This window comes from Elgaria multicarinata, chromosome 1, assembly GCF_023053635.1.
Source record: "Elgaria multicarinata webbii isolate HBS135686 ecotype San Diego chromosome 1, rElgMul1.1.pri, whole genome shotgun sequence".
Taxonomy (NCBI): domain Eukaryota; kingdom Metazoa; phylum Chordata; class Lepidosauria; order Squamata; family Anguidae; genus Elgaria; species Elgaria multicarinata.
In genome coordinates, this window is record NC_086171.1 from 117,073,575 (window position 1) to 117,098,173 (window position 24,599).

Below are 24,599 nucleotides of genomic sequence, written 5' to 3' on the forward strand. Positions count from 1 at the left end.
CAGATTGTGCACCCTACCCCACCCCAGCACCTGAAGTTTCTATTGCAAAATAGTGAACCATTTGCTTTAAAGATCAACATTTTGCAATAGAAATTGCAAGAACAGGAGGGCAAGCTGGATCAGGCCCATAGCAGGGGGAAATGTTAGGGTCCTGATCTAGATTATAATCCCTGTGTCTACTCCAGAGTAAAGTGAAAGAAGACATAGTTTATTTTAAAGAACGGTCTGTTTTGGCTCCTGATTTTAAAATTTCCTATGCTGTCTGTCATGTCAAATTTGTAACACTTTTTACTCATAATCTCATCTTTTAAAACAAAGCTAATGAAAAAACTGAATGCAAAAACTGAATATAACATTATGATTTCCCCTCCATTCCAGCTAGGTGCTTTGGACTCTACATTTTAATTCTAACTCAACTTCCATCTCTTATTATAGAGTAATTATTTGGTGTTCATGGCAGAGCTGTTCTGGTGGTTTGAAGTAGTGAAGCCGTCCTTTGTCCAGCCTCGAGTTGTCGTTCATCCTGAAGGTAATATTTTAAGGTGCTACATGTTATGTTAAACTCTATGGACACCATGAAGGAGATTAAAACGGTGTTAATTCAGCCACCATTTTAAAATTATTATTATTATTATTTATTTATTTATTTATTTCTCATCCGCTTCTCCTTCTGGACCATATTGTGAACTGGTGAAGACAGGAACTCTCCCAGCATTTCATTATTTATTAAAATCATGTTTTGATTATTTATTAAAATTATTTCTAGACTGCCGTTCGTCATAAAAGATAACTAAAGGTGCGGTTAGATCATTTTAGACTCTGAACTTACAGCCTTGGTGTGGGGGTTAGATGGTCATGTTACTTCACTTATTTCAAAATGTGGTAATGCGGCACTGCTGCATTTGGGGGGCCCTCCTGCTTTTTCTGTTGAGTGGGGCACTGGACGTAAACCTCAAAGCCCAACCCTGATGGCCCCACTGAAGATAATCTAACAAGGCAGTTAACTTGCTGTCCCCCCTGGGACCCTGGCAAATGGCCTCCTAAGCCCCACTTGCATAGTGTGAATAGCAACAGAAGCTTTGGCAGTTCTCAGGGAGGGACCATAGCTCAGTGGTAGAACGTAAGCTTTGCAATCAGAAGGTCCAAAGTTCAATCCCCGGTGGCTTTTTAAAAAAGATTGATTGCAGATAACATGAAAGACCTCTGCCAAAGACTCTGGTAAGCTGCTGACAGTCAGTGTTGGCAGTACTGGGCTAGATGGACCAATAGTCTGACGTGGTAAAAAGGAACTTCCTGTGATCTCCCATATGCACTTCCCTTATGTTTTAGCTCAGAGATTGTTGTGAATAACTGGATGGCATCTTGAGAGAGTTCCTTCCGAAGTTACTATTGCTGTTCATGCTGGAGAAGAGAGGGCTTGTTTTTCTGTTTGATAGAATAATTTCATGGAAATGCATTCAAAGAACAATAAAACAACAATCAATGAAACAATTAAATACAAAAAACTGACCCTGAAATACTGTGAAACGTAGTTTAAACCATCAGAGGCTGCTTAAAGTACCATGGTCAATAAAAAGCCCACCTGAACCAAATTGTCTTTACAGCCGAAGCTAAAGGTGGGGTGGGGGAAGGAATGGAAGACAGATGTATTTATTTATTTATTTATTTATTTATTACATTTTTATACCGCCCAATAGCCGAAGCTCTCTGGGCGGTTCACAAAAATTAAAACCACAGTAAAACACCCAACAGTTTAAAACACAATTACAAAATACAGTATAAAAAGCGCAAGCAGGATAAAACCACACAGCAAAGTTGATATAGGATTAAAATACAGAGTTAAAACAGTAAAATTTAAATTTAAGTTAAAATTAAGTGTTAAAATACTGAGTGAATAAAAAGGTCTTCAGCTGGCGACGAAAGCAGTACAGTGTACAGTATACACTGTACACTGAAAGCAGTACAGTGAAAGCAGTACAGTACTCTTTTCTTCTCTGTAGAAAAGAGCTTCCCCTCAGATCTTAGGGTATGGGCAGAATGATATGGGAGGAGGTGATCCTTGAGGTACTCTGGACCCAAGCCATCTGGTGCACTCTGCATCATTCCTAAAAGCATATGGGTAACCAGTGTAAATGTTCTAAAATGGGCATTATATGCTCAAAGAGCCATTTTCCCTGAGCACCATACTACTCTGTTTCAGACCAGTTGAAGATTTGCCTGAGTCTGGACTTTTACGTTTACAGCCATAATATATAACATTTTAATTTTTGTTTTAGCTGAGCCTCCAAAAGAAGCATCCTCTCTTCCTGCCACAAATGCCAATAGAAGAAACTACCCAGGTGATTCACTTGATTCTGACATGATACCCAGGTATAACTCCCTAACTTCTTTTGTATGTATTTATAATTCAAGACGGAACTGATATGAGCAAAACAATTTATATGTTTTATTGGCTTAGCTGTTTTTTATTTACCTGGCCAGTAGTATCAGTGCCAACTTTATAAAACTTAAGCTGATTTATTTGAACTATCTATTTTATGTTTTCCCTGCCTTTTATTATTGTAACTGATGACGGTTTCTTGCTGTATATTTTACTTTTAGGATTTTGGGTTATATTTTTTTGGAATCTCTAGTATAGTAGGATGAAAGACAGTATAAAATATTTCTAATAGTAAATAAATATAGGGAGGCTTAATTATTATTATTATTATTATTATTATTATTATTATTTATTTATTTATTTATATAGCACCATCAATGTACATGGTGCTGTACTTCCAAGTATTGTGGAAGAAGGCCCTCAGAGCACCAGACAAAAAAAGTGTATCTTACAATGCAGCCCTATTTTCTGGTGCTATGCAGGCTCATGTGTCTTAAGAACTGAAGGTGGCAGGAAGTAATCCTTTCCTGTCAAATACTCTGTCCTCTACCCATTTAGGTAGATGGGAAGAGAGAGAATATAACTCAGTCTTCACTAACATAGTAATATACCAATGTTTCTCATTCACGACGAGGACAATAGTGGTTGTAGTATTGTTTTTAATCTTTTTTTTTTAATAAAAATTGGCCTGTCCTTTTTGTGAACTGCCCAGAGAGCTTCAGCTATTGGGCGGTATGGAAATGTAATAAATAAATAAATAAATCCTTAATATGTAGTGCCAGAAACTTCAGCCATCTTATATGTTTAACACATGAACACGTTATAAAAATATCATTGTATTTGCCACAGATCAAAACCAATAAAGCATCTTGTGACTCTTAAAGACAACCAACAATGTAGGCTCTGGCCCATGAACGCTTATGCCACAATACGTATGTCAGTCCATAAGGTGCCACAACAGCGCCTGTCGTGTTTGAGGAAACAGACTAACATGGCTGCCCCTCTGGGATTTGTCTGTTACTGATCATCTCATCATTGAATCTCTGATGAGCCTCTGAGCAAACCCCAGGGGCCATAGGTACACCGTTTTAAAACTACCGAAGTGTCTAATAAGAACGCCATTGCGATGTAGGTTAATTAGAAACACTGCTCATAACAGCTCTTGGTTCTTTTTCATTTTGTCACTGAGCAGCACATAGATTGGCTTGTGGAATTAATAAAGCCTTGTGTAGTCCAAATTCATTGCTTCTTAAGTATCTGATTCAGTAGGAAGTCAATTAGCCTTTTTATACATATTTGGTTAGTCGTGGGCATAATGTTTTTCTGGGACACAAGGGGCAATGCACAATCTACTGTGCCTGCATGGGCGTTTTTCAGACTCGACATTCTAACAGCAGACTTCCACACCTGTCAAAAAGCCAACCTGAAGGAGAACTTTGTTTTTCTCTATGATTTTTCTTCTCCATGTGAAGATAATTCTGTTAGCTCTGAATATATTTGCAGAACGTAATTTGGTAGGTGGAAAACAGGATGTTTAAAAGGTTGTTAAGTACAATTCATAAACTTTAAATGAATGGCAATGAAGAGTCTTGCTTTATAACAAATAGAAAAGGATGAAAGGGTCACAGTATCACAATGCAGGCATTTTATTTGGCTAAAGCAAAAATAACAATGTGTTGTTGTTGTTTTCATTTTCAGTGTGGAGGTTCCAGTATTTGCACCGTCTCATCAGATCCCACATGCTACCTGTGCTCACCAGCAGCCTTATTCATCTGCCTCAGGTAATAGCATAAAACTGAAAGAATGATAGTTGTATTCTGTAGAACTAATAGTTGGTAATACTTAACAAGATTTCGGACCATGGCTCATTGTTTTCAATTTTAAACAATACACATTTTTAAATAGTGGAGGATTGTCTGCATAAATGTAATTCATGTTAAATATGGCTGACAGAAGTATATAAAATGGTTGTGATCCAAACTCCATTGGTGTCAGTGACAATTTAATTAGCTCCGTGTACTCAAGTTTTTACCTGGATAATAGCATGCATTGCCATAGATATATGTTTGTTGCTTTTCTACAAAACCTTGTTTGGTAGGTAATTAATTTAGGTAGACTGCCGTAATTCACATCAGCAGTAGAAATCTGTTTCTGATTCTTAAAGGATTTGATTTGCTACCTTATGTTTAAATTCTCTGGATTGTATCCCCCGGTGTCATTCTGCCAGTACGAAGTTTCTACCTGTTGTAGAAATCCTGTTTCATCTTTGCACAAGTGTCATATCCAATACTTGGATTCTATTTCTGCAACTTGTTGCACAACCTGTTGAGCAAGTCCTTACATGATCCATTACAGCATCATTATTGTAGGTGTTGCTTGCACTAGTCATGCTAATTGTTCTGCTAGTGTAACTTTGGATATAACCCTCTTTTTAAATGTCTCAGAAGAGTAGACCTTTATGTTGTGTTCTGTGTTAATTTCAAATAGGCAGCATTAGAAGATCTACATCTATGTCTTATATGGATGGATATGTAGGGACATGGCCCAAAGAAAAAAGGTAAGGACATTGTCATTTGGGGCCATATTGCCTTAATGTGTTACATAATATTCTCTGTATTGCAAGAAGGTAGTCCCTTAATTTGAGTAAGCTGGCAGTTCAAATGCATCCTTAATATGCTTGTAATATGCATTGAGAAGCACAAAGAGAAGCCTTGGGGCTCACAATATTCTCTCACACATAGAAGGCTAGGTCCAGGATCCGCTTTCCACAAGAAAAAACACTCATGAAAGGTCCCTCAACCCACATCACTCCCCATTTAGCAGGGCCTTCTGATCACACCACATTCATTCCATTTAGCAGGTTCTCCTGACTTTCTGTATAGCATTTTCAAGGACCATGGGAAGGAGGGCGTGGGGAAGTCCACTTCCACCAGTACAGTTGATCCAGCCTAAATCTGGATCCAACCCAGATAGGGAAAGGGTCCTTGTATCTAAATGCCAAGGCATACACCCCACTTGTGAGAACTATACACCCTTTTTTTGTGTGGAAGACAAGTCAAGTCAACAGAACCTATGCACATAAATGTTTACATGCATAAGCCTTTGTAGGAACTATTTTATGTACAATAGCACACAAGCCCATGGCTCATTCTCACACCACTGATCTGACTATGCATGAACAGGCTCATAGTTTAGCACCACACTTTCTAGATTTGCATTACCTACCCAGCTTGACATAGTAGCTAGTTATGCAACCACTGCTTCAATAATTTTATTCTGAGTTTTGGATGGGAAAGGTACCTAGAGGCCATTTAAAGGCATGCTGTGAGTGTGGAGAATCTGCCTGCCTTACTTAACACGTTTTTATCAGTTACCAAGAGTGAACTGGGTATCCCTTCTACTTCTTAAGAAGGAATTTTCACTTTTTTGTATTCTGAATTAACAAAATGATATAAAGGTCGCAAGACAAGCTGATATTTTTGTTTGCAAGGCATTCAGAATTAGGAATAAATGGGTCCTCAATTCTTAGATACTTACTATATGTAACAGGTGTTGGAATATTAACTGTGTTATGGATATTTCTTAGCCCTGAGCCTAATGAGTAAGTTGAGTCACGTTTTGCAAATAGACTTGGCAACAAGGAAAATCATCCTTTCAGTGATCCTTCAGGAACTGTAACGAAAAAAGGTACACGTGCCCATTCAGAGTGAGACCAATTGGTGATCTGATTGGCTGGAATCACTCATATGACCAGTCCAAGAAGCCCTCACTCTGTCTGTTTTGTTTGTCCTCAGTGACATCAAATAGTCATACCTTGATTGGCTATGTAGTGCTGTGATTATATCACATTCACTACTCGATCCCTGATTGGCTGGGATCATATAGTTGAAGCAAAAGGAGCCCTAGGAAAGGGGGAAAGGGCACGAAAGCAGCAGCAGATATGGGAAACAATGACTGCAAACAGGATAAAAAGGAAGCAAGGTAGGGATGTATTTTTATTAATATTTGGAGGGCCCTGAAACCTAAAATGGACAAACATTTGGTACAGATCTATTTTTTGAATGTATGACTAGATAATGCTAATAAAATACTAATACTCTTACTAATGCACCTTCTGTTACATTTTCACCATTACTAGAGTTTAATGTGCTATAAAATTAAGGATAGTATTGTTCAGTATTAAAATATTGGAATATTTCCAACTTTTAAATATTAAATAGTGTATTGCTTTAAAAGCTTTCTCTGTTTTGTTTTATTTTTTATTCACTTTTAGATCTTCAGTGCATGGAGTTTCATTTGATATTTCTTTTGATAAAGAGGATAGCATCCATATGACAGCTCCAAACAGAGGAATCACTCGATCTCTCAGTAATGAAGGACTTGCACAAAATACTAATCGTATGCCCAGACATATTAGAAAGAACCTATCCTTCAAGCCTGTAAATGGTGAAGAGGAAAGTGAAGATATTGAAGAAGAAAAGGATGTAGAATTTTGCAGTGGTCTAGAGGCTAATAGCAATCAAAGGAATGCCAACCAGGTTAGCCCATACAGCCTACCAAATGGAGCGCTGCAGAACAGGTTGGTTATGGATGAATTTGGCAATCAGGTTGAGACACCAAGCATTGAGCAAGCTTTGCAGATAATCCATCATAGTGAGAAATCTCCCAGTGTTACTCAGCCAGAGCAATTTACAAATGGGTTTTTCCTTCACAACAAGGAGATGAGCATCCTAAATTCAAATGTAAAACCTGACCAGGATAGTCCGGATATTATTATAGATACAAAAGGTGCCCTTAGTCCTGTGACAGACGATACAGAAGTGGATACTGGAATACATGTCCCTTCGGACATTCCAGAGACTATGGATGAGGATTCTACCTTGAGGGATTATACCGTAAGTCTGGATTCTGATTTGGAAGAACCATCTCGATTTCTGCATGAATATGATAGCAAGGGTGTCAACTATAAGGAGCAATTGAGTCCTTGTCCAAGCTCAATAAGTGCCAAATCACAAGCGGGTAGTAGTGCGTCTTCGAGTTCGGGAGTTAAAATGACGAGCTTTGCGGAGCAGAAGTTTAAGAAGCTGAATCATACAGACAGCCGAAGTAGTGGAAGCAGTTCTCAGAAAACTACCCCAGAAGGTTCTGAGCTAAACATTCCTCACGTTGTTTCTTGGGCTCAAATCCCGGAGGAATCCCCTCTCCCTCAGGGAAGAGACACAACGCAGTTGCTGGCCTCTGAAATGGTGCAGCTGAAGATGAAGCTGGAAGAGAAGAGGCGAGCCATTGAAGCCCAGAAGAAGAAAGTTGAGGCTGCTTTCACAAAGCAGAGGCAGAAAATGGGAAGGACAGCATTCCTAAATGTTGTGAAAAAGAAAACTGACGGGATTTCACCACTTAGAGAAGAGGCAGCTGGAGCAGAGGATGAGAAAGTGTTCACTGACAGCCATAGGCTGAACGAAAAAGAAGCTCAGAAACCAGGCGAACAACTCAACAAGACTGCAGAGTTGATAAAAGAAAGCTCTGAAAACACCCAGGCTAAATGGCTGAAGTCTCCAAACACTCCAGGTGATGCCGAGAAGCACTGTAATTTAGTAAGTCCCTCAGAAGAAAACTTAAATGAAGGTGACCTTTTGGAATATACAAAATCTATTGAGAAGCTCAATTCTTCTCTAAACTTTCTGCAGCAGGAAATGCAGCGACTGTCGCTTCAGCAAGAGATGCTAATGCAGATGAGAGAGCAGCAGGCCTGGGTTATTTCACCTCCTCAGCCTTCTCCTCAGAAACAAATTCGGGAGCTTAAGTCTTCACTAAAGCTTAGTGGATCCTCCTGTCCCATTGCCCCATTTTCAGTGGAATCTCCTCGACCTTCCCACCAGTCCCCACAGTCATCTTCTAGGAAGAATTCCTCTCTCCCCAGTAAAATCCAAAGGACTCCTAGGCCAAATGAACTGAAAATAACACCTTTGAATCGCACGTTGACTGCACCCCGCTCTGTGGACAGCCTTCCTCGTTTGAGAAGATTTTCCCCAAGCCAGGTACCCATTCAGACTAGATCATTTGTTTGTTTCGGAGATGATGGCGAACGAAACCTTCTGAAGGAGGTCAAAAATACAACGGAAGAGGCTGCTGAGAAAGAAGAAGCAGGTGAAAAAGAAACTGGGCAAAAAGTGGGTAAAGAACCAGTTGAGCAAAAATCAAAGGGAGAACAGATCAGACCTCTAGAATCTACAGTGTCTGAAGTACTGTCACAGCCCATTACTGAAACTGTCTGCCTTACTCCAAGTGAAGAGCTGCTGAACCCCCCATTGTTTCCGGCACCTGCACCTAAAACTGCTAACCTCATAGAAGTTTCCCTCACAGATTTGAAGCCATCAGAAAAGTCAGAAGACTCCATTGAGAAATCGGAGGGTGAGAGTGACAAAGAACAATTGGAGGATGACCAAAAAGTGTGTTGTGGATTCTTTTTCAAGGTAAGTGAATGGGTATATCATGAGATGTTTCTATAACAACGTTGTAAAATAGATGAAAGTCACGCTAGGCCACTCTGTTAGCCTTTGGCCAGTGCTAAACTCTCCTTTACAGATTTTTTTTTCAAGAGAATTGTGCATTTTGGGTCATTGGGAAAGGAGAGAAATATATAGTAGACATCTTTTTTAAAACCATGTGCAGTTTTTTTGTAGCACTTAAGTTTCAAGCTGTCCTAACTCAAGGTAAATCTCCCAGTATTGACCCTGGTATCTGCTTGGAATTATACTACAGATTTTGGCCACATTCCTAGACCGATTTAGACAGATTTCCCAGCAGGTCTGTCTGCTGTGATAACTTTTCTTCAGCCCCTACATCTTTCGTAATACAGAGCTACTGCTCCTCATGTTGGGCTGATTATCAGTTTCAGTACCTCTGCAAATGGAGGTAGTCATTTCTCTCTATTATACAGTAAATCAAGTGTAAGCAAGTGTAAATCAAGTATAAGCAAGTGGACTTGTGGACACACTTGTCTTTTTTTTTTCACGCCTGGGGTCACATTTGTCCTTAGGCCCACACACATTTTTTTTCAGGAAGTGTAGCATAAGAATCCTACACCAGTTGAAGGGTCATAAAACTATGCAAGAGTGAGCTCATTGTTTACTCCAGCAAGGCTGAATAATATAAATTTTAATAAGAACTAGGCTATGCATATCCTGATATACCCCTCTTGGTGATTTTAGACCAATCCTTAACACTTCCAATCAATCACAATCCTTATTAGTTCAATGGCTACAGTGTGAATAAAGTCTGTTAATGGTATTTTAAGATATCAATTGATTCCTTCATAAATGTTGTCACTAGGATGATCAAAAGCCTGAAAATGATATGGCAGTGAAACGAGCAGCGTTATTGGAGAAGCGACTGAGAAGAGAAAGAGAAACTTTACTTCGAAAGCAGCAGTTGGAAGCAGAGTTGGAACATAAGAAAGAAGAAACAAAGTAAGATCATCTGTAGATGCTAGTCATTGTAAGAGATAGTTGACTTTTAAATTTAGCATGTAGAAATCTTAATTGCTGTACCTTTGGAAGTGATCCTTGTCATCAAACCATTTCCCCAGCCTCAGCCCCGATAAATCACTTAAAACTTTTTACTGGAAGTCAGTTTGGCATAGTTAACTAATAGCAACTTCTTGTGCATATAGGGATTAAGAGAGAAATAGCTAAAAATTGGAAGTACAGTAACTAACGAGTACTGTCTGGTATATACTTAATCAAGTATTTGTTATTAGATTAGAGCTGAAATGTCTGTGCCTTCAATAGGTGGTGGCCTTTGGATAAAGGCCAGGATGACATGTAATGGGAAACTGTGGTTTCTTACTACGTACACAAACTGCAGCAAGTGTCAGGCTCAGATGCTTTCTGTGCTCATGTGCCAAAGTAGGAGTTTGGAAGCATTGGCTTTCAGTTTTAAACTAACTGCAGTTCCACATAACATCCAAATGTGGGATCTTTGGTTTGTTTAAACTATGCACAAGCCAGGATCAAACTGTGGTTTCAGACCCTGGCTTTTTCATTAACCATAAGAAACCATAGTTCAACAAGAAAGCAGAAGCTTTTGATCTCCTCATGAGCATGAAAGAAGAAGAAAGGGAGCATGAAAGCCCAGGTCTTGTGCATGTAACAGGAAATTCACCCAAAGGATACAGTCTGAGAAAATCAGCACAGCTGATAGGAATGATAAGCTGCGTAAGAGGTACGTTCCTCTTATGCTGCTTAACATTCCTGTTGTCCTGCTTTTCTTTTTAGAAACTCAGAGCAGCTTGTGTAGGGCTCTGCAACCAGTCTCCCTTTTCAGGTGGTGATCAAGCTGAGAATTGCTTAGTTTTATCAGTGAACAGGATTGTGTTCCCACAAACCATTCTCTGTGCCCCTATGAAGCAAATGCTAACTACTGGGATGTTTTTGGTCCCATTGTCTGTTTAATGATAATAATGAAAATAGAGTATATATATGTCAACTTTTTCTAACTTGGTACCATCCAGATATATTGGACTGCAGTCCCCATTATTCCCAGCCAGGCCATGTGGGGATAATAGGAGCTGTAGTCCAACACTTCTGGCCAGGTTGGGGAAATGTTGAAACATGTATTTATCTGCAAGCTTTATTATTCCAAAAAAAAAATGCCTAACTAATAACTCATTTTTCTCTGAACATTACTAAGCAACCAAATAAACCACATGATTCTCACAAGTACACAACACTAAAGTATTGTTGGTTAATATTATAGTATATCAGCTACTAGAACTAGTGTTGAAATAATAAGGGGACAGCTCACTGAATATTTACACTAATCTAGTCCTACTAGATTAGGACTATGCCAGATGTTTGTTTGATCTTTATTGTTCCATTTATATCCCACCTTTTTACCTCTTGGAAGGAACCTAAGGCAATTTATATAGTCCTCCTCCTCTCCATTTTATCCTCACGACAACCCTGTAAGTTAAGTTAGGTTGAAAGTCAGTGACTGGCCCACATTCACCCAGTGAGCTTCATAGCCAAGTGGTAACTAGAACCTGAGTCTCCTGAGTCCTAATTCAACACTCTAATTACTACACCACACTGTTGTATTAATTGCCTTGCAAACCTTAAATTAGACATGAAAGCTAAAACTGATTTTACACAAATTCTTCAAAACCAAGTCTTGGAAATGCAACAGAGGAGGTTTGCTAACAGATAACTTGAGATCATCACTTTTTGTGTGTGAGAGAGAAGGATGGTTTTACTAATGCCAGTGTTGAATTTCCAAGGAGGAAGTCTGAGGAAGAACGGCAGAAGAAAGAAGATGAAAGAGCGCGGCGAGAATATATTAAGCAAGAATATATGAGGCGGAAGCAGCTGAAACTCATGGAAGACATGGACATTGTCATAAAGCCCCGCCCCCACTCATCCAAACATAAGAAGCCACGTCCAAAATCCATACATAGAGACCATATTGAGTCACCTAAAACTCCAATCAAAGGTCCTCCAGGTAATAAATGTCAGGAGGAGTCTGTTAAAGTTGAAGCTTCAGCTTTGGCTTGCAGTATTAAGTAACTGAAATGCCCAGCTACTTCCTCTTCTAGAGCCTGCAATCCAAGGAATAAGACTCCTGTTACACCTATTTTCCCATCTTAAATGCTTTTGAGTTGGGCTTCTGGTTTTTGTTATGCCTTCATTATATTTGGAAAGGTGCAAGCAGTTGCTCGTTTATCATAGTGCACCTCCCCAAATTAAATTTGAGTGAACATTAATTGGATCAATACTTGGAACATCATTTCTGCTTTTAAGTAGATATTCAGATCTATGAACAATGTTGATTCTTAGGTCTAGTGCAACTAAATTCATGTTGTAAATGATCTGCTTCAGTGGTTTGCTATATAAACCCTTATGAAGCTTTTATCTGTATAAAAATACAGTTAATCTTTCCATTATTAACAGCCTTTTCTGGATGTAACCCCACAACTTTGGTATTAATTTGTTTAAGGGATGTGTCCTCCCATATTACTGAATGGGTCTCTTAAGTTTCTTATGACTTCATCGCAAATGAGAAAAATAACGTTGCCATCCTGAGAGAAGGAACTTCACAAAGCTGTATTTTGTTTTTATGTCACTTTTTATTTATCCCTTGTATGTTTTATATTGATTTTGCTGGTCTGCAACCATAATAAATAATAACTGATTGATTGATAAAATATGTTGTATATCAACATACAATTTGTAGGACCAGTGAAAAGAGAAATTTTTTTTTGGAAATCTCATCGCAGTGTTAAACCTAATGAACAGGCTCTGTTTTCTGTATCTTCATTCTTTTAAACTTCCTTATATTTATCTAGGTTCACAACTTCACTGTTTTGTTTATATTGTTTCCCCCCACAGTATCTAGCCTTTCATTGGCATCACTAAACACAGGCGACAATGACAGCGTGCAGTCAGGCAAGAGAACACCAAGGTAAATCTTCAGTTGACAATTTCCATTTGACAGAAATTATCAGCGTTATATGAACACTCGGTGATGCGTTAATTTGATACATCATTTAAGAATAATTCATAACTTAAATCTTTGGATTGATGGTACAAACTATGGCCTGTTTCTGAACAAACTAGGTCTATTCATGTGATCATCTGGGTACACTGTGACCAGAAGAAGACCTTCATATATTAATTCCTAGGCTGTAGTGAGTCGTGACACACATAACAACACCAGTCATGTATACCTATGGCTTGATTTCTGCCGGCTGAGAGTCAACATCTGTGGTGGTTTCATTTAGTGCTTTCCACACTCTAATGTTAGTAGACTTAGAAATAGAATAAGCTGCACTTCTATGCGTACTTAACTCAGTAAACAATAATGAATGGTCTCTTCGCTCATTAGTTCCAGCTTTTATTAGCAGCGTTCAACAAGGAGAAGGGAATTCATCTGGTTGCTGCCTTCTCGGTGCCCCTCAGGTGCCAGTGAAAGGTGTAACTGCAAGTAGAGAGGGGGCTTATATGTGTTTCTTGTTTGTAGAAGCACTGCAAGAGGACATGGGGTGGAAATAGTGCTGTACACAGATGTACCAGAAATTAGTCAGCAGTTGACTTGTAGACAGCTGAAGTTCTTTCCAAAGGTGAGCAATTTGTGGCCTTCCATATGTTATGTCTTGCAACCCCATCAGCCCTAGCCACCACAGCCAGTGGTGAGGGAAGATCGGAATTGTGGGCCAAAACATCTGGATGGCCAGAGGTTGCCCTATCCCATACTAGACACTTGGAAGAGTTAATCTGCTGTAAGAACATTTGCTTCAATGTTTAGGTAGTTGCTCATATTCAGATCTTTCAGCATAAAATACTGGGGGCTTCCCTCTTAACATTAGAAAACATGCTTGTAAATACATTGGCAAAAACAAAAAACAAAATTGTGGCTGTTTAAATACAACTTTCAGGTCTGAGTCTGTGGAAGGTTTCTTATCACCGAGTCGTTGTGGTAGTCGTAACGGGGAAAAGGATTGGGAAAATGCATCGACAACTTCTTCAGTGGCTTCTGCTACAGAATATACAGGTTGGTATTGTGAGTTGTTTGATGGAAAGTCCTCAGAAATCTCAAAATGCTCTGGTCCAAACATGGTTGGCACCAACTGTCTGTTCTTCTGTGTACAGGTATGTGGTCCCCTTAGAAAATAACGGAAGACTCTTTCCTCTGCTTCTCCACCAGCCTTTGGCCTGATGAGAAGTGTGACTGTCAAACATTTGCAACCTGGCTGGCTGTTACTTCTACTGGAAGAGGCCATCTATGCTTACCTATTTAGATACAGTAATCTTGCACTTCCCCAGGGCCTCACAAAATATGCTATTCATGTTTTAGAGGAAACACAAGCTTTGGCCCCAAGGGCTACGTATAATATTGGGTCAGGGGCTCACACACACACATGCCCACTAACATCCCAGCTATCCTGATATGAATTGCTCTTTCCTTGCTGCTAGCAGCAGTGGAGAAAGAGCCAGCTTACAAGAATCGCTGCGGGAGGGCGTGGAGAGCCTTCGCTTCATCTCCCTCTCCCAGTGATCTCAGCAATCCTGACAGAGGTTGCTCTTTTCTTGTTGCTACCAGTGAGGTAGCAACATCTGTACCATCTGTATCAGGTCTGCCAAGAAAGGAGGTGGAGAGAAGGCCAAGAATTGGTGACAGCAGAAATGGGAGGGGGGGTAATTACAACAGTATAAACAGTGGGGGAATTTGGGGGCTGGGGTGTCAGGGCACCCTGGGGGCCTGCAGTTAAAGCCTTGGGGGACTACATGCACACATATACCTCAGGCTTCAGGTTGTGAACCCCTGTTTGAGAGGGAGGAATAGGGGTTCATTTATATTTACCTTTTCTCCCTGAATTTAATGGCATAATATTCTACTATTATGGTAACATATTTGCTTCTCGTTCAAGCACATGCAGTAACTTGTGTCCTGTTTGCACCACTTACTGCTTTTGGCACATTTATGCTGTGGGTAACAGCCCTTTATTTTTTTATTCATGCTGTTGGAATTCTGGAAACTAACAATCAGCTCCCGGTACCTGGAGGTCCTTTGGGAGCTGCAGTTAGAAGAAGGAACTATGGAAGTTCCTATTTGTATATGGAAATATTTGAGAATGTGCAGAAGTCTCTTTGGATCTAGGCTGTGGACTGCAATCTTTAGAATATTAGTAGGAAATAAATCCCATTGAAGTAAATGGGACTTACTTCAAGTAAGCAAGTTTAGAATCATAGTGTTAAGAGAAGCGGTGTGGTTCTGCTTTTTCCCTTAGGCCAAAGGATTTTTAAAAAAAACTTATTTCCCCTTTATATATTTAATCCTATAAGAATATTTTGAATGGAAAAATATCTGAAAGGCAGGGAAAAGCCCAAGCAGCCTTCTTTAGTAATGCTGTGAATTGCTTCATACAGTATCACTCTCAGGTTGAGCAACATGCACCCTGGGCTTTCTCATTTATATTAACTCTCTTTGTGAAAATGGGGGAAACAATGCATGGTATTTTAAGGCGTGCTCCTCTAAACCACACTGATTTTGCTTAAATGTGATTCATTCTCTCTCTCTCTCTCTAGGACCAAAGCTCTACAAAGAACCCAGTGCAAAATCCAACAAACACATCATCCAAAATGCCCTAGCTCATTGTTGCTTGGCTGGGAAAGTAAATGAAGGCCAGAAGAATAAAATATTGGAGGTAAGGCTAATCTGTAAATGGGAGAAACCCTAACCCTAAACTTAAATTCCAAAGTTATTTGATATGCAATATTTGATATGGCACAATAGCCAAGTAGGCTCTGTTGTGTTTCAAGCATATTATTATTATTATTATTATTATTATTATTATTATTATTTATTTATTTATTTATTTATTTATATAGCACCATCAATGTACATGGTGCTGTACATCCAATGGAAGGGCTGTCAGAAGAGGGAAAGAGACAGGACAACTATCCCAGGCCCAAAGCTCAGGATCATGGCCAGGGGCATGAAGAGCTGCTAATTGAAATGGGGCAAAGTGTAGGCAAAATTAATCCTTTGGGCTGGAGGGTTGCCTGCTAGACTAGAAGCAGTGTGTAAGTCTCTTTTCTTTCGACATGCAGTGCTACGTTCTAAGTATAATCTCTCATGGGGAGAGAGTGGTACTGCTTGGCCAAAAGCAGTGCATGCAGTGCTCCACAGCTGCTGACCTGACATGTGCCCCTCCAGGTGTGAAAATAGGTGATTATATGGAGGCCTCTGAAGTGGTATCTCAATCAGGATCCTGTTTCTTTGTCTCATAGGAAGTGGGTCTTTTGCAGACTGTAGGTTGTCACCCTAGCCTTAAAACTAAGGGCAGTTTTGTTAGGTGTGGAACCCTCAGGAAAGAAGCTTTCTTTGCTATGCAGGATCAGGCTCTACAAATTCTGGGAAATTACACAGGGAAGAAATGGCTTTAGTTTTAAATACATTACAGTTTGGCTTTAAGAACATTGCAGACTTCTCCGAGCCTTCAAGATATAGTGGAAGATAAAAACCGTAACTGTGTTCTTGGGAATAACTACAGCATAGGAAAAGTCTTGCTGGGTCAGATGAAATGCCTATCTAGAACAGCATCCTCTTTCCCTTAATGGCCATCCTGATGTAATTCAGAAGTCTACAGACAGGACCATGAGGACAATGGCTCTCTCCCCCACTGCTCTTCCCCAGCAACTGGTATAGAGAAGCATGTGGCCTCTGAACTTGGAGGCAGCATATGTCCATCATGACTTGCAGTCATTGATACACTTAGCCACCATGAATCTGAATAATCCCCCTTTAAAACCATCTAAGTGGGTAGCTGGCACCACATCCTGTGCACTGAATTCCATGAGTTAACTCTGTACTATGGGAAGAAACGCCTCCTTTCGCCTGTCCAGAATCTCCTGCCATTCAACTTAATTTTACAAACCCATTCTGACTACAAGTTTAGTCCAGGCCTTCTGGGCTGGTGCATAAACTCTCAAGTGACAGAGTCCAGCACACAATTGAGTCTTCTTAATCCCCTTGTACTGGTTTGTGCCCGTTAATTTAACAAGACCTAGTGATGAAGAAGCCTAAACCTGGTCATGACAGGAGAAGAAACCTGAATGGTAGTTCCCATGTGAAACCCATTGTAGAGCACAGATAAATAATTTAATATTAGTCACAGTGGGCTTCTCTTGGCAGCGTGCATTTTTAGATGTACATACATTCCAGCAGGTCATGAATTGGATCAGCCATCTTGCTCCTCTCCACATCAAGTGGACTGTCTATTACCTAAGCAGCACATTCATTGATATGTCCATTCTTCACTTACGGGGGGGAAACCCCACTCTCAACTTTTGATAATGTTGTAAAAGCGTTTTTGTTTGTTATATTTAAATCCCACCTTTCCATTACAAAATGTCCATGGTGACTAATAATAAAATCCAATACATAATAAATAAGCAATGTCATAATAAATATCACAGTAAAACTACAAAAGAATCAGATAAGAGCAGATAAAAAAGAAAAGCAAAAAATGACAGCAGGCAAAATGGCAGCAGGCAAAAACGAATCAGCTCAGTGGCCTACTTAAATGCAAAGGTGCATTAACCTTACAGGTCCTAGGGCTTTATGGGTCATAACCAATGTCCTAAACCTGAAACATTAAACTGTAGCAATAACCAAGCAGAAGGCTCTGAACTTAGTAGCAAGGCTTAATTGGAATAAAGTACACACATTGAAATAAGATAAGTAGTAAGTTTATTTTAAAAAAGGGGAAGGCAGCTATCTGAACCTGTCTATATGCACCTAAGCATGGGCTTTCAAATAGAACACAGTCCAAATTGTGATACTGAGGCTCACAAGCCAAAACCCAGATGGAGACAAAACTAAATGAAGATGAAGACAAAAGGCAGTAAACCCTCCCCCTGTTTAATATTCAAAAGCCTTTGACAGATGTGAGGTAAGCCTCCTTAGCCAATTAATAGCTGGCTGAATAGTTTCCCCTGGCTTTTGTGGGGGGTGGGATTCTCACAGAACCCGAGCTGAAATCATTCAGTCTAACTGGCAAGGGTTCTGCGCCAGCCTTGAAGCCAGAACAGCACAAGATAACATCTTGTGAAGGACCATCTTCACAAAATGGAGTTGTTGGGGTTTTTTCCAGGCCAGTAAAACACACAAAGGAAATGGACTTCGTGACAATCAGTATTTTGAATTGTGCCTGGAAGCAGACAGGCACCTGGTATAATCTAGGAGACTTGTGCTTCCTATAATTGGCCCTTGTGAACAATCTGGCTGCAGCATTCTATACCAGTTGAAGTTTCTGAACAATCTTCAAATCCAAACTAGATGTAACTGAGTTACGTGTCCAGAAATTGGGAAGAAAAGGAGTGTTCATGACATCATAGACCAGAGTCTAGTAGGCACCCTCCACAGCTGTTTTTTCCCCCCTGGTTCAAATAGAAAACCTAAGAAACTTGAGGGTTTTTTTTCCTGATCTCTCCCAAAAACAGGAAAAAATGTGTTTGGATTTCATGCAGTGTGTGCATTTTCAGACTGGCCACTGAAAAGTGGGTGCACGTATGCAGCACTGAATTCCTAGCTTCTTTTTTTCATCCTGGAAATGTTTGCTGAGCTAAGCTGTCTTCTGAATTCAATATTGTTGTCAGGATAGGAATGCATACACTGTAAGATCCCCAAATACACATGTCATAATGGTGTTTTGATTATATAGATTTTTCAAGAGGTACAGGTTGAAGTAATAACATAGTATATATCTAGTTCTTAAAATTACCCTTGACACCTTATGTGACTTGCGATGTACGGTTATGTGCATCAATTTATTTCTCTATAATTGATTGTTCAGCAATTGATGGCAGCTCACCATGATGACAACACCATAAAAATGATATTTCAGGGGAAATGGAAGTAGTAGCTCTGTTGTTAGATATTTGGTGGCCCATTCACTCGTAGAAAGTGAACATTTGAGTCCACTCACAGTTTTATTTCATTTTCAAGAATGTTTTGGCACACCTGTGTTCAAATTACAGCACTCATTTACTTAAAATGTTCACAACCTGATTTTTAACTTTTGTGCAATTTGAACTCTCTTCCCTTTTCTCCCCCTCCCCAAAGGAAATGGAGAAATCGAACGCTAACAACTTCCTAATCCTCTTCCGGGACTCAGGCTGCCAGTTCCGATCCTTGTATACGTACTGCCCTGAAACTGAAGAGATCAGTAAGTTGACTGGGATCGGCCCCAAGTCCATTAGCAAGAAAATGATTGAGGGACTGTATAAGTACAACTCTGACAGGAAGCAGTTCAGCCACATCCCTGCTAAAACGCTCTCTGCCAGCGTCGACGCAATTACCATTCACAGCCATTTGTGGCAGAGCAAAAGACCGGTAACACCGAAAAAACTCTTGCCTGCAAAGGCATAATAACTTGGGAGGATCCCTTGCTGCAAACAGTTGTGGCAAATTTGCACTTCGTATTTGCTGCCTATTAGAAAATAGGTTCCTATTTGCCAACAAGACGTCTTTGAACTCAAATCTGAAGAACAAGCTCTGTCGTCATGCACAACTGGAATGTAAACACAGTATTGAAGATGTAGAGAAAACTGAACACTTCGGTGATTAGGCATTCATGTGCTCATGGAAGATTGAGTCACCATTGGAGATGGGTATGCGCTTACACAGTTTATAGGCTTCGTCTCCTCTCCATTTTAAAACACTGAATTATTGAATGTTTGCAAATCTGTAGTGACTGAAATTAAAGAAAATTTACATTTATTGCCTTATACTTTGGTGTGTTATGCTTGTTTGGGAATTTGCGTTTGCTCTTTATAACTTTGCTGGGGAAATTTCTGTCTTGATTTGCCACACCGTTAAATTTCTAGTGTCCTGCAGGTAACCAAAGGACACATAGCTCTTTGCAATGAAATGGAGTTTTCCGTTCTTTTTCTGCTCTCATTCATTTCAAAGAGTTTTGCACAGAAAACGTTCCTGGTGGAGAATACCCAGGACTGAATGTGGCTAGTATGTCTTAAACTCTGACAAGGAAATGCCTGCCATTTCTTGTTTTGCAAGGAAGCTTATTTTCTTCATCATTGTTGTAAAGGTATCACCATTATATTTAAAAATCCATCATGGCCCTGATCCAGGGAAGCATGAAGTGAGATCTTTGTATGCACTGGTCCTTTTGAGGTTTTGTTTTGTTCTTTTTCCTTTAACAGGAGTCTACCCTACATTTCTGCCTAAACAGCTGTTTAAATAGCATCCCAAGATTCAACTCGGGAGTACTACTTGGTATAAGTGGGGAGCAGGGAATGAAGTTAAACAACATCACTTAAAAATATGCAAGCCCACACATATATGTAAGGTAGATCCTGGAAACAGGGTCCATGTATTGCTTCCATTTCAAAATCCTAAACAAAACAGTATTAGCTGTATTAAAACTAGATATTTTGTTTGAGTTCTTTTGAGAAATTCAACATGAAATTTATCTAGACATGACTACTATATAAAAGCTATTCTTATGTGTCACCAGGATCATGCTATCCAGGATATGGACCAAAGTAAATTTTATTCCGAGGCACAGAAGAGATAGATTTAATTTTGTTAACATAAATAACTGTACTGGTTAGGATACTGAAATCCTGAGTGTACTGAAATCAAGAATGGCAAGGATCCACAAGCTTATGACAATGTAATAATAAAAACAATCACTAGGGCATCTTTTTCAGTATTTACAAAGGGCTGCACATCTGATTTCTTTAGAAAAGTAAGTTCTGTTCGGAAATTGTTATCATTTTTTAAAGAAGCCTATTCAATGTAGGAAGTATTGTTCTGGCAGGTTGAAAAAAGTTCTAACTTGAAACCTCCCCTTCTTCCTGTGATTGCTTTTTGGGGGGGAACATTTATACACCAGAAGACTTAGTTAGGGATAGGTGGGAGCTAAGTGGAACCTCATTCTCAGGAAAAGACTTGAATTACTGCTAAACCTGTTCCGTTTCAGTGTTGTGAGGAGTGTTGGAACTTAAAGACAGTATTGAACTACCTGTCTGTAGTATGTACTTTATTATGTGTCCTGCAAAGGAGAACTTAAAATTCTGTACACTTCTCCTATCAAACTGCTTCATTTGGAGGAGGAGTATTTCACTACAGTCTGCTTCTGTTCTTTATATAGAAGATGTACAGGAATGAGAAGTCCTTAAATAATTTAGAAAACAGTACTTTTTTTAATTGTTAAAAGGCCTTAGGCATCAATGCATCTGGGTTGTTTATCAACGTTTTCTCAGAAATGCAGTCAATATTTTACTGTAACTTATGTTCTTATATTTATGTATATTTGCTAAAACTGTACAAAAGAATCCCCTTCCTGTTTTAATAGGTATGTGGCTCAAATCTATTTGTGGTTAGCTGACTTCTCCTGTTTGCATGTATATGGACCAGGCTGTCTAACTCACCTTCTATTTCAAGTGCAAACATATTGTGTATATTATATATATTTAAAAAAAAATAGGAGATAGAAGGTTTATACATTCTACCTTCTAAGCTTATCCTCCCACTAATGGCATAGGCAAGATTTATAGCACACCCATGTAAACATACAACTAAGCTGAAACCAGCTCAAGTACATCTATGTTTGGGGAAAGAGCTACTTGAGCATAAATGGGATAGACAAAAGGGGAAATCGCATGGAAGGTTTTTTCTTTAACTAAACTATTCTTGCTTCAAAGAGAAATGTAATTAAAAGATATGTACCACCTACTGATTCATGCACACCTATCTAAAGAGGATGATTGCTAAAATGTGACAACAGAGGGTGTCATTTTAAAATATTGAATGTATTACGCATTTTGTCTACTGTTCAGAAAAAAGACATCTGTGCAATGTCTAAAGGTAGAATGTGAATAATACAATTAAAGGTTGAGAGTCTTGGGATTAAATTTTTACAGCATACTAGGACAGTAAGGACAGATTTTTTTCTTTCTTTTTAAGCTTGCAAATTTTCTAATGACAGTATATCTTCATTTGAAATCTTGTTTAGGAAAAGAAAAGCCTTTTGTGAAAAAGTCCAGTGTTTATCAGTGACATTATCAGAATACACTGGTGCTTTCATCAGAGAAGTGTTGTTTTTATTGTTTATATAACAGAATTTGCCAAACATCCTAATTTCCAGGCCAGGTGTTTAAACTCTGACAGTCATGGTGGCTACAGAAACCATTTTTTATGACTGTTGTTGTGTGTTTTTAATTCTTTGGCTGTTTAAAGCCAAATTCTGTTTATTTATAATTTAATGGGCACCGTCCGTTGAGAAATGTACAGTGTATTGTGTGCTTACTTGTCCACTTCTGTGGAGCGTTGCTACCCTTTTTTTTCTCTCAGATGCTGTGCTGTAAGATATGGTCATATAGGTATTTACCTAGTACAGTGTAGTTCTTCCCTTCCATCTAAATAATAAAAAGCATGGCACCAAAACAGTGTTGTGGTTTTATCTTTGGAACATGTTTTCCATTCAGCTTCTGCAGCCTATATATCTCACACACACACATGGATAGTAGCTAATTTTAGTATGTAAAATCCAGTGGTAGCTAATTTTCCTGGCATGCCAGCTAGCAGAAGGGTGTGTGGGTCCCACCTCACCCCATCCCCCCAAAAGAGTCCATTGTTATGCTCTTATCTCTGAATTGGCAACTCTGGGGCCAACAGGGAGCTAGATTTGTCCCTGGACTTATCAGGTACTGAATCCAAATACATATATACACGTACCTGCCTCCCAAGATCCATCTAGTCCAGCATTTTTTCCAGTAGTGGACAACCAGATGCCTTTGGCTGGAATTAAAAATATACAAGAGGGAGTTTACAACAAAATGTTTTAATTGCATATGTTTTAATTTTGTAAAGCCGCGTTGAGTCCCAGCATTGGGGAAAAGACGGGATACGATGATGATGATGATGATGCAGTGTATCCCTGGTAGACATGTTGCTGGAGCCTGTAGCTGAAGGAGCTATTGGCTCAAGATCATGGGGGTAGTTCTCCCTCTGCATAGGAGTAGCCCCAAAAGCCCCCTCCCAAAGAGGGAAGTGTGCCTTCTCAACAGGCTACACTTCTGGTTTCTTTGGGAGAGCTCATTGTCCCCTTCTCCAGCTCTTCAACCACCTTTCCAGCCTTGCCTCTGTTCTTGACTTCCATTTTGTTCTCTCCTTTTAACATTCTGCTTCCTCTGTTGAACCTCTTTCAGCCTAAGGGCCGAATTCAATTATGGAAAATCAGGCTGGGGGGTGGGGCGGGGCTGCATTCCAGTGGTAGGTGAGGCCAAAGGCAAAAAGGGGATGCACAAATACTAGGGTGACCATATTTGGGAAACCAAAAAAGAGGACACCGTGTGTGTGTGTATGGAAGCAGCTTTCTGAGTCCTGCAGAAAGTACGTTATTCCCCGCCACCTTAAAGAACCCGATTGGAGTGGAGGAGGGGAAAGGATTTCATTCTGCACCACCACCATCCACTCCAATTGGGGCCTTTTCTATAATGTCCACGAATGACCCACTTTCCCCTTTAAGACCTCAATTGGAGCTCGGGGTGGGGGAATGATGTGCCTCAAGAAAGCATGTCATTCCCTCCTGCCATGCTAATGGCAGCCTTAAAGGGGAAGGTGTGTCATTCCAGGACATTATTGAAAATTATAGAAAATCCCCCCTGACACCATGGAAAGAACAAAAACCAGGACAAATCCGGGGAAATCCTGACAGTTGGTCACCCTACAAATACCAGCATTTTTAGTTACTCTTACTGCCAGTAACTAGGCCTTAGGGAGAGGATTTTTAACCTTTTAGAGTGGAGAGAAAGCTGTGCAAATCTGGAAACCACCAAATGGTTGCGGGTCAAGGGAAAGAGGGTAGGGCCAGGAAAAGGGGGCATGGCTTTCCTAAAAACCCCAGAGGGTTGGATTTAGCCTCTGTGTAGTCTGGAATTAGGCTGCAGACCTGTGGTTCAACACTCTGGTGTAATCAATGTCAATGATTAACTGTTTTTGACCATCCCCCCCAGTCTGTTGTATTATTGTTGTCAATGTTGTTGTTATAATGTAAGAATTATTGCAGTCACTCAAAAATTAATTTCTGCCCTGGTTCTTTTCTTAGCTCCCATTGACTCCCTTCCCAATTTAAGCAAGCTGGGACCATATTTTGAGAACCATCATCTCCTCTGCCCATTGACTTTAGCTGGTTAAGCTTCTCATGCTAGATGATGCCAAATAAGCCTAGTTCCAGAGGAGAATTTCCAAATGAACTGTTCATGATTTTGACCTTACTTAATTAATATTTAAGCTTTTCCAGACTCCAGAAAAATTGACATGAAAAGTGTGCATATTTTATATTGCAGAGTGCTATGAGATTTTGTGACAATGAAGCCCCTGGTAGTGATTTTGTCATGCTTTTCATGTATGTCAGGGTGGGCTACTTAAGGAGGCCCTGGGGTTAATTTTCACCTTGCAGGCCACAGTCTGTGGGGCAACTCAAAAATTATGATGGCCCCATTCAGAAGACACCTTAAATTGTGGTTTTAACCATGGTGGTTAAGCCAGAAAGCCAGGCTGTGTTCAGAAGACATCTTAAACCATGGCTTTAACCACGGTGAATAAAGCTTCCTGGCTTAACCACCATGGTTAAAGCCACGGTTTAAGTTGTCTTCTGAATGGGGCCGATGTCTGGAGCATTGCAGAGCAC

The 24,599-nt window shown here is 39.7% G+C and overlaps 1 protein-coding gene across 2 annotated transcripts in view; it reads left to right on the forward strand.

Moving 5' to 3' along the window:
* Positions 1 to 22,341, forward strand: part of CAMSAP2 (calmodulin regulated spectrin associated protein family member 2) — a 90,939-nt gene extending 68,598 nt beyond the window's left edge. For both annotated transcript variants that reach the window (XM_063135295.1, XM_063135303.1), the window contains 11 exons: positions 436 to 529; positions 2,277 to 2,370; positions 4,079 to 4,161; positions 4,868 to 4,937; positions 6,654 to 8,853; positions 9,713 to 9,849; positions 11,658 to 11,878; positions 12,766 to 12,838; positions 13,812 to 13,927; positions 15,463 to 15,581; positions 19,004 to 22,341. In XM_063135295.1, the coding sequence (XP_062991365.1) occupies positions 436 to 529; positions 2,277 to 2,370; positions 4,079 to 4,161; positions 4,868 to 4,937; positions 6,654 to 8,853; positions 9,713 to 9,849; positions 11,658 to 11,878; positions 12,766 to 12,838; positions 13,812 to 13,927; positions 15,463 to 15,581; positions 19,004 to 19,309 (3,513 nt within the window). In that variant the 3' untranslated portion in view covers positions 19,310 to 22,341. The remainder of the gene's footprint in view (positions 1 to 435; positions 530 to 2,276; positions 2,371 to 4,078; positions 4,162 to 4,867; positions 4,938 to 6,653; positions 8,854 to 9,712; positions 9,850 to 11,657; positions 11,879 to 12,765; positions 12,839 to 13,811; positions 13,928 to 15,462; positions 15,582 to 19,003) is intronic.
* Positions 22,342 to 24,599: the final 2,258 nt, after the last annotated feature.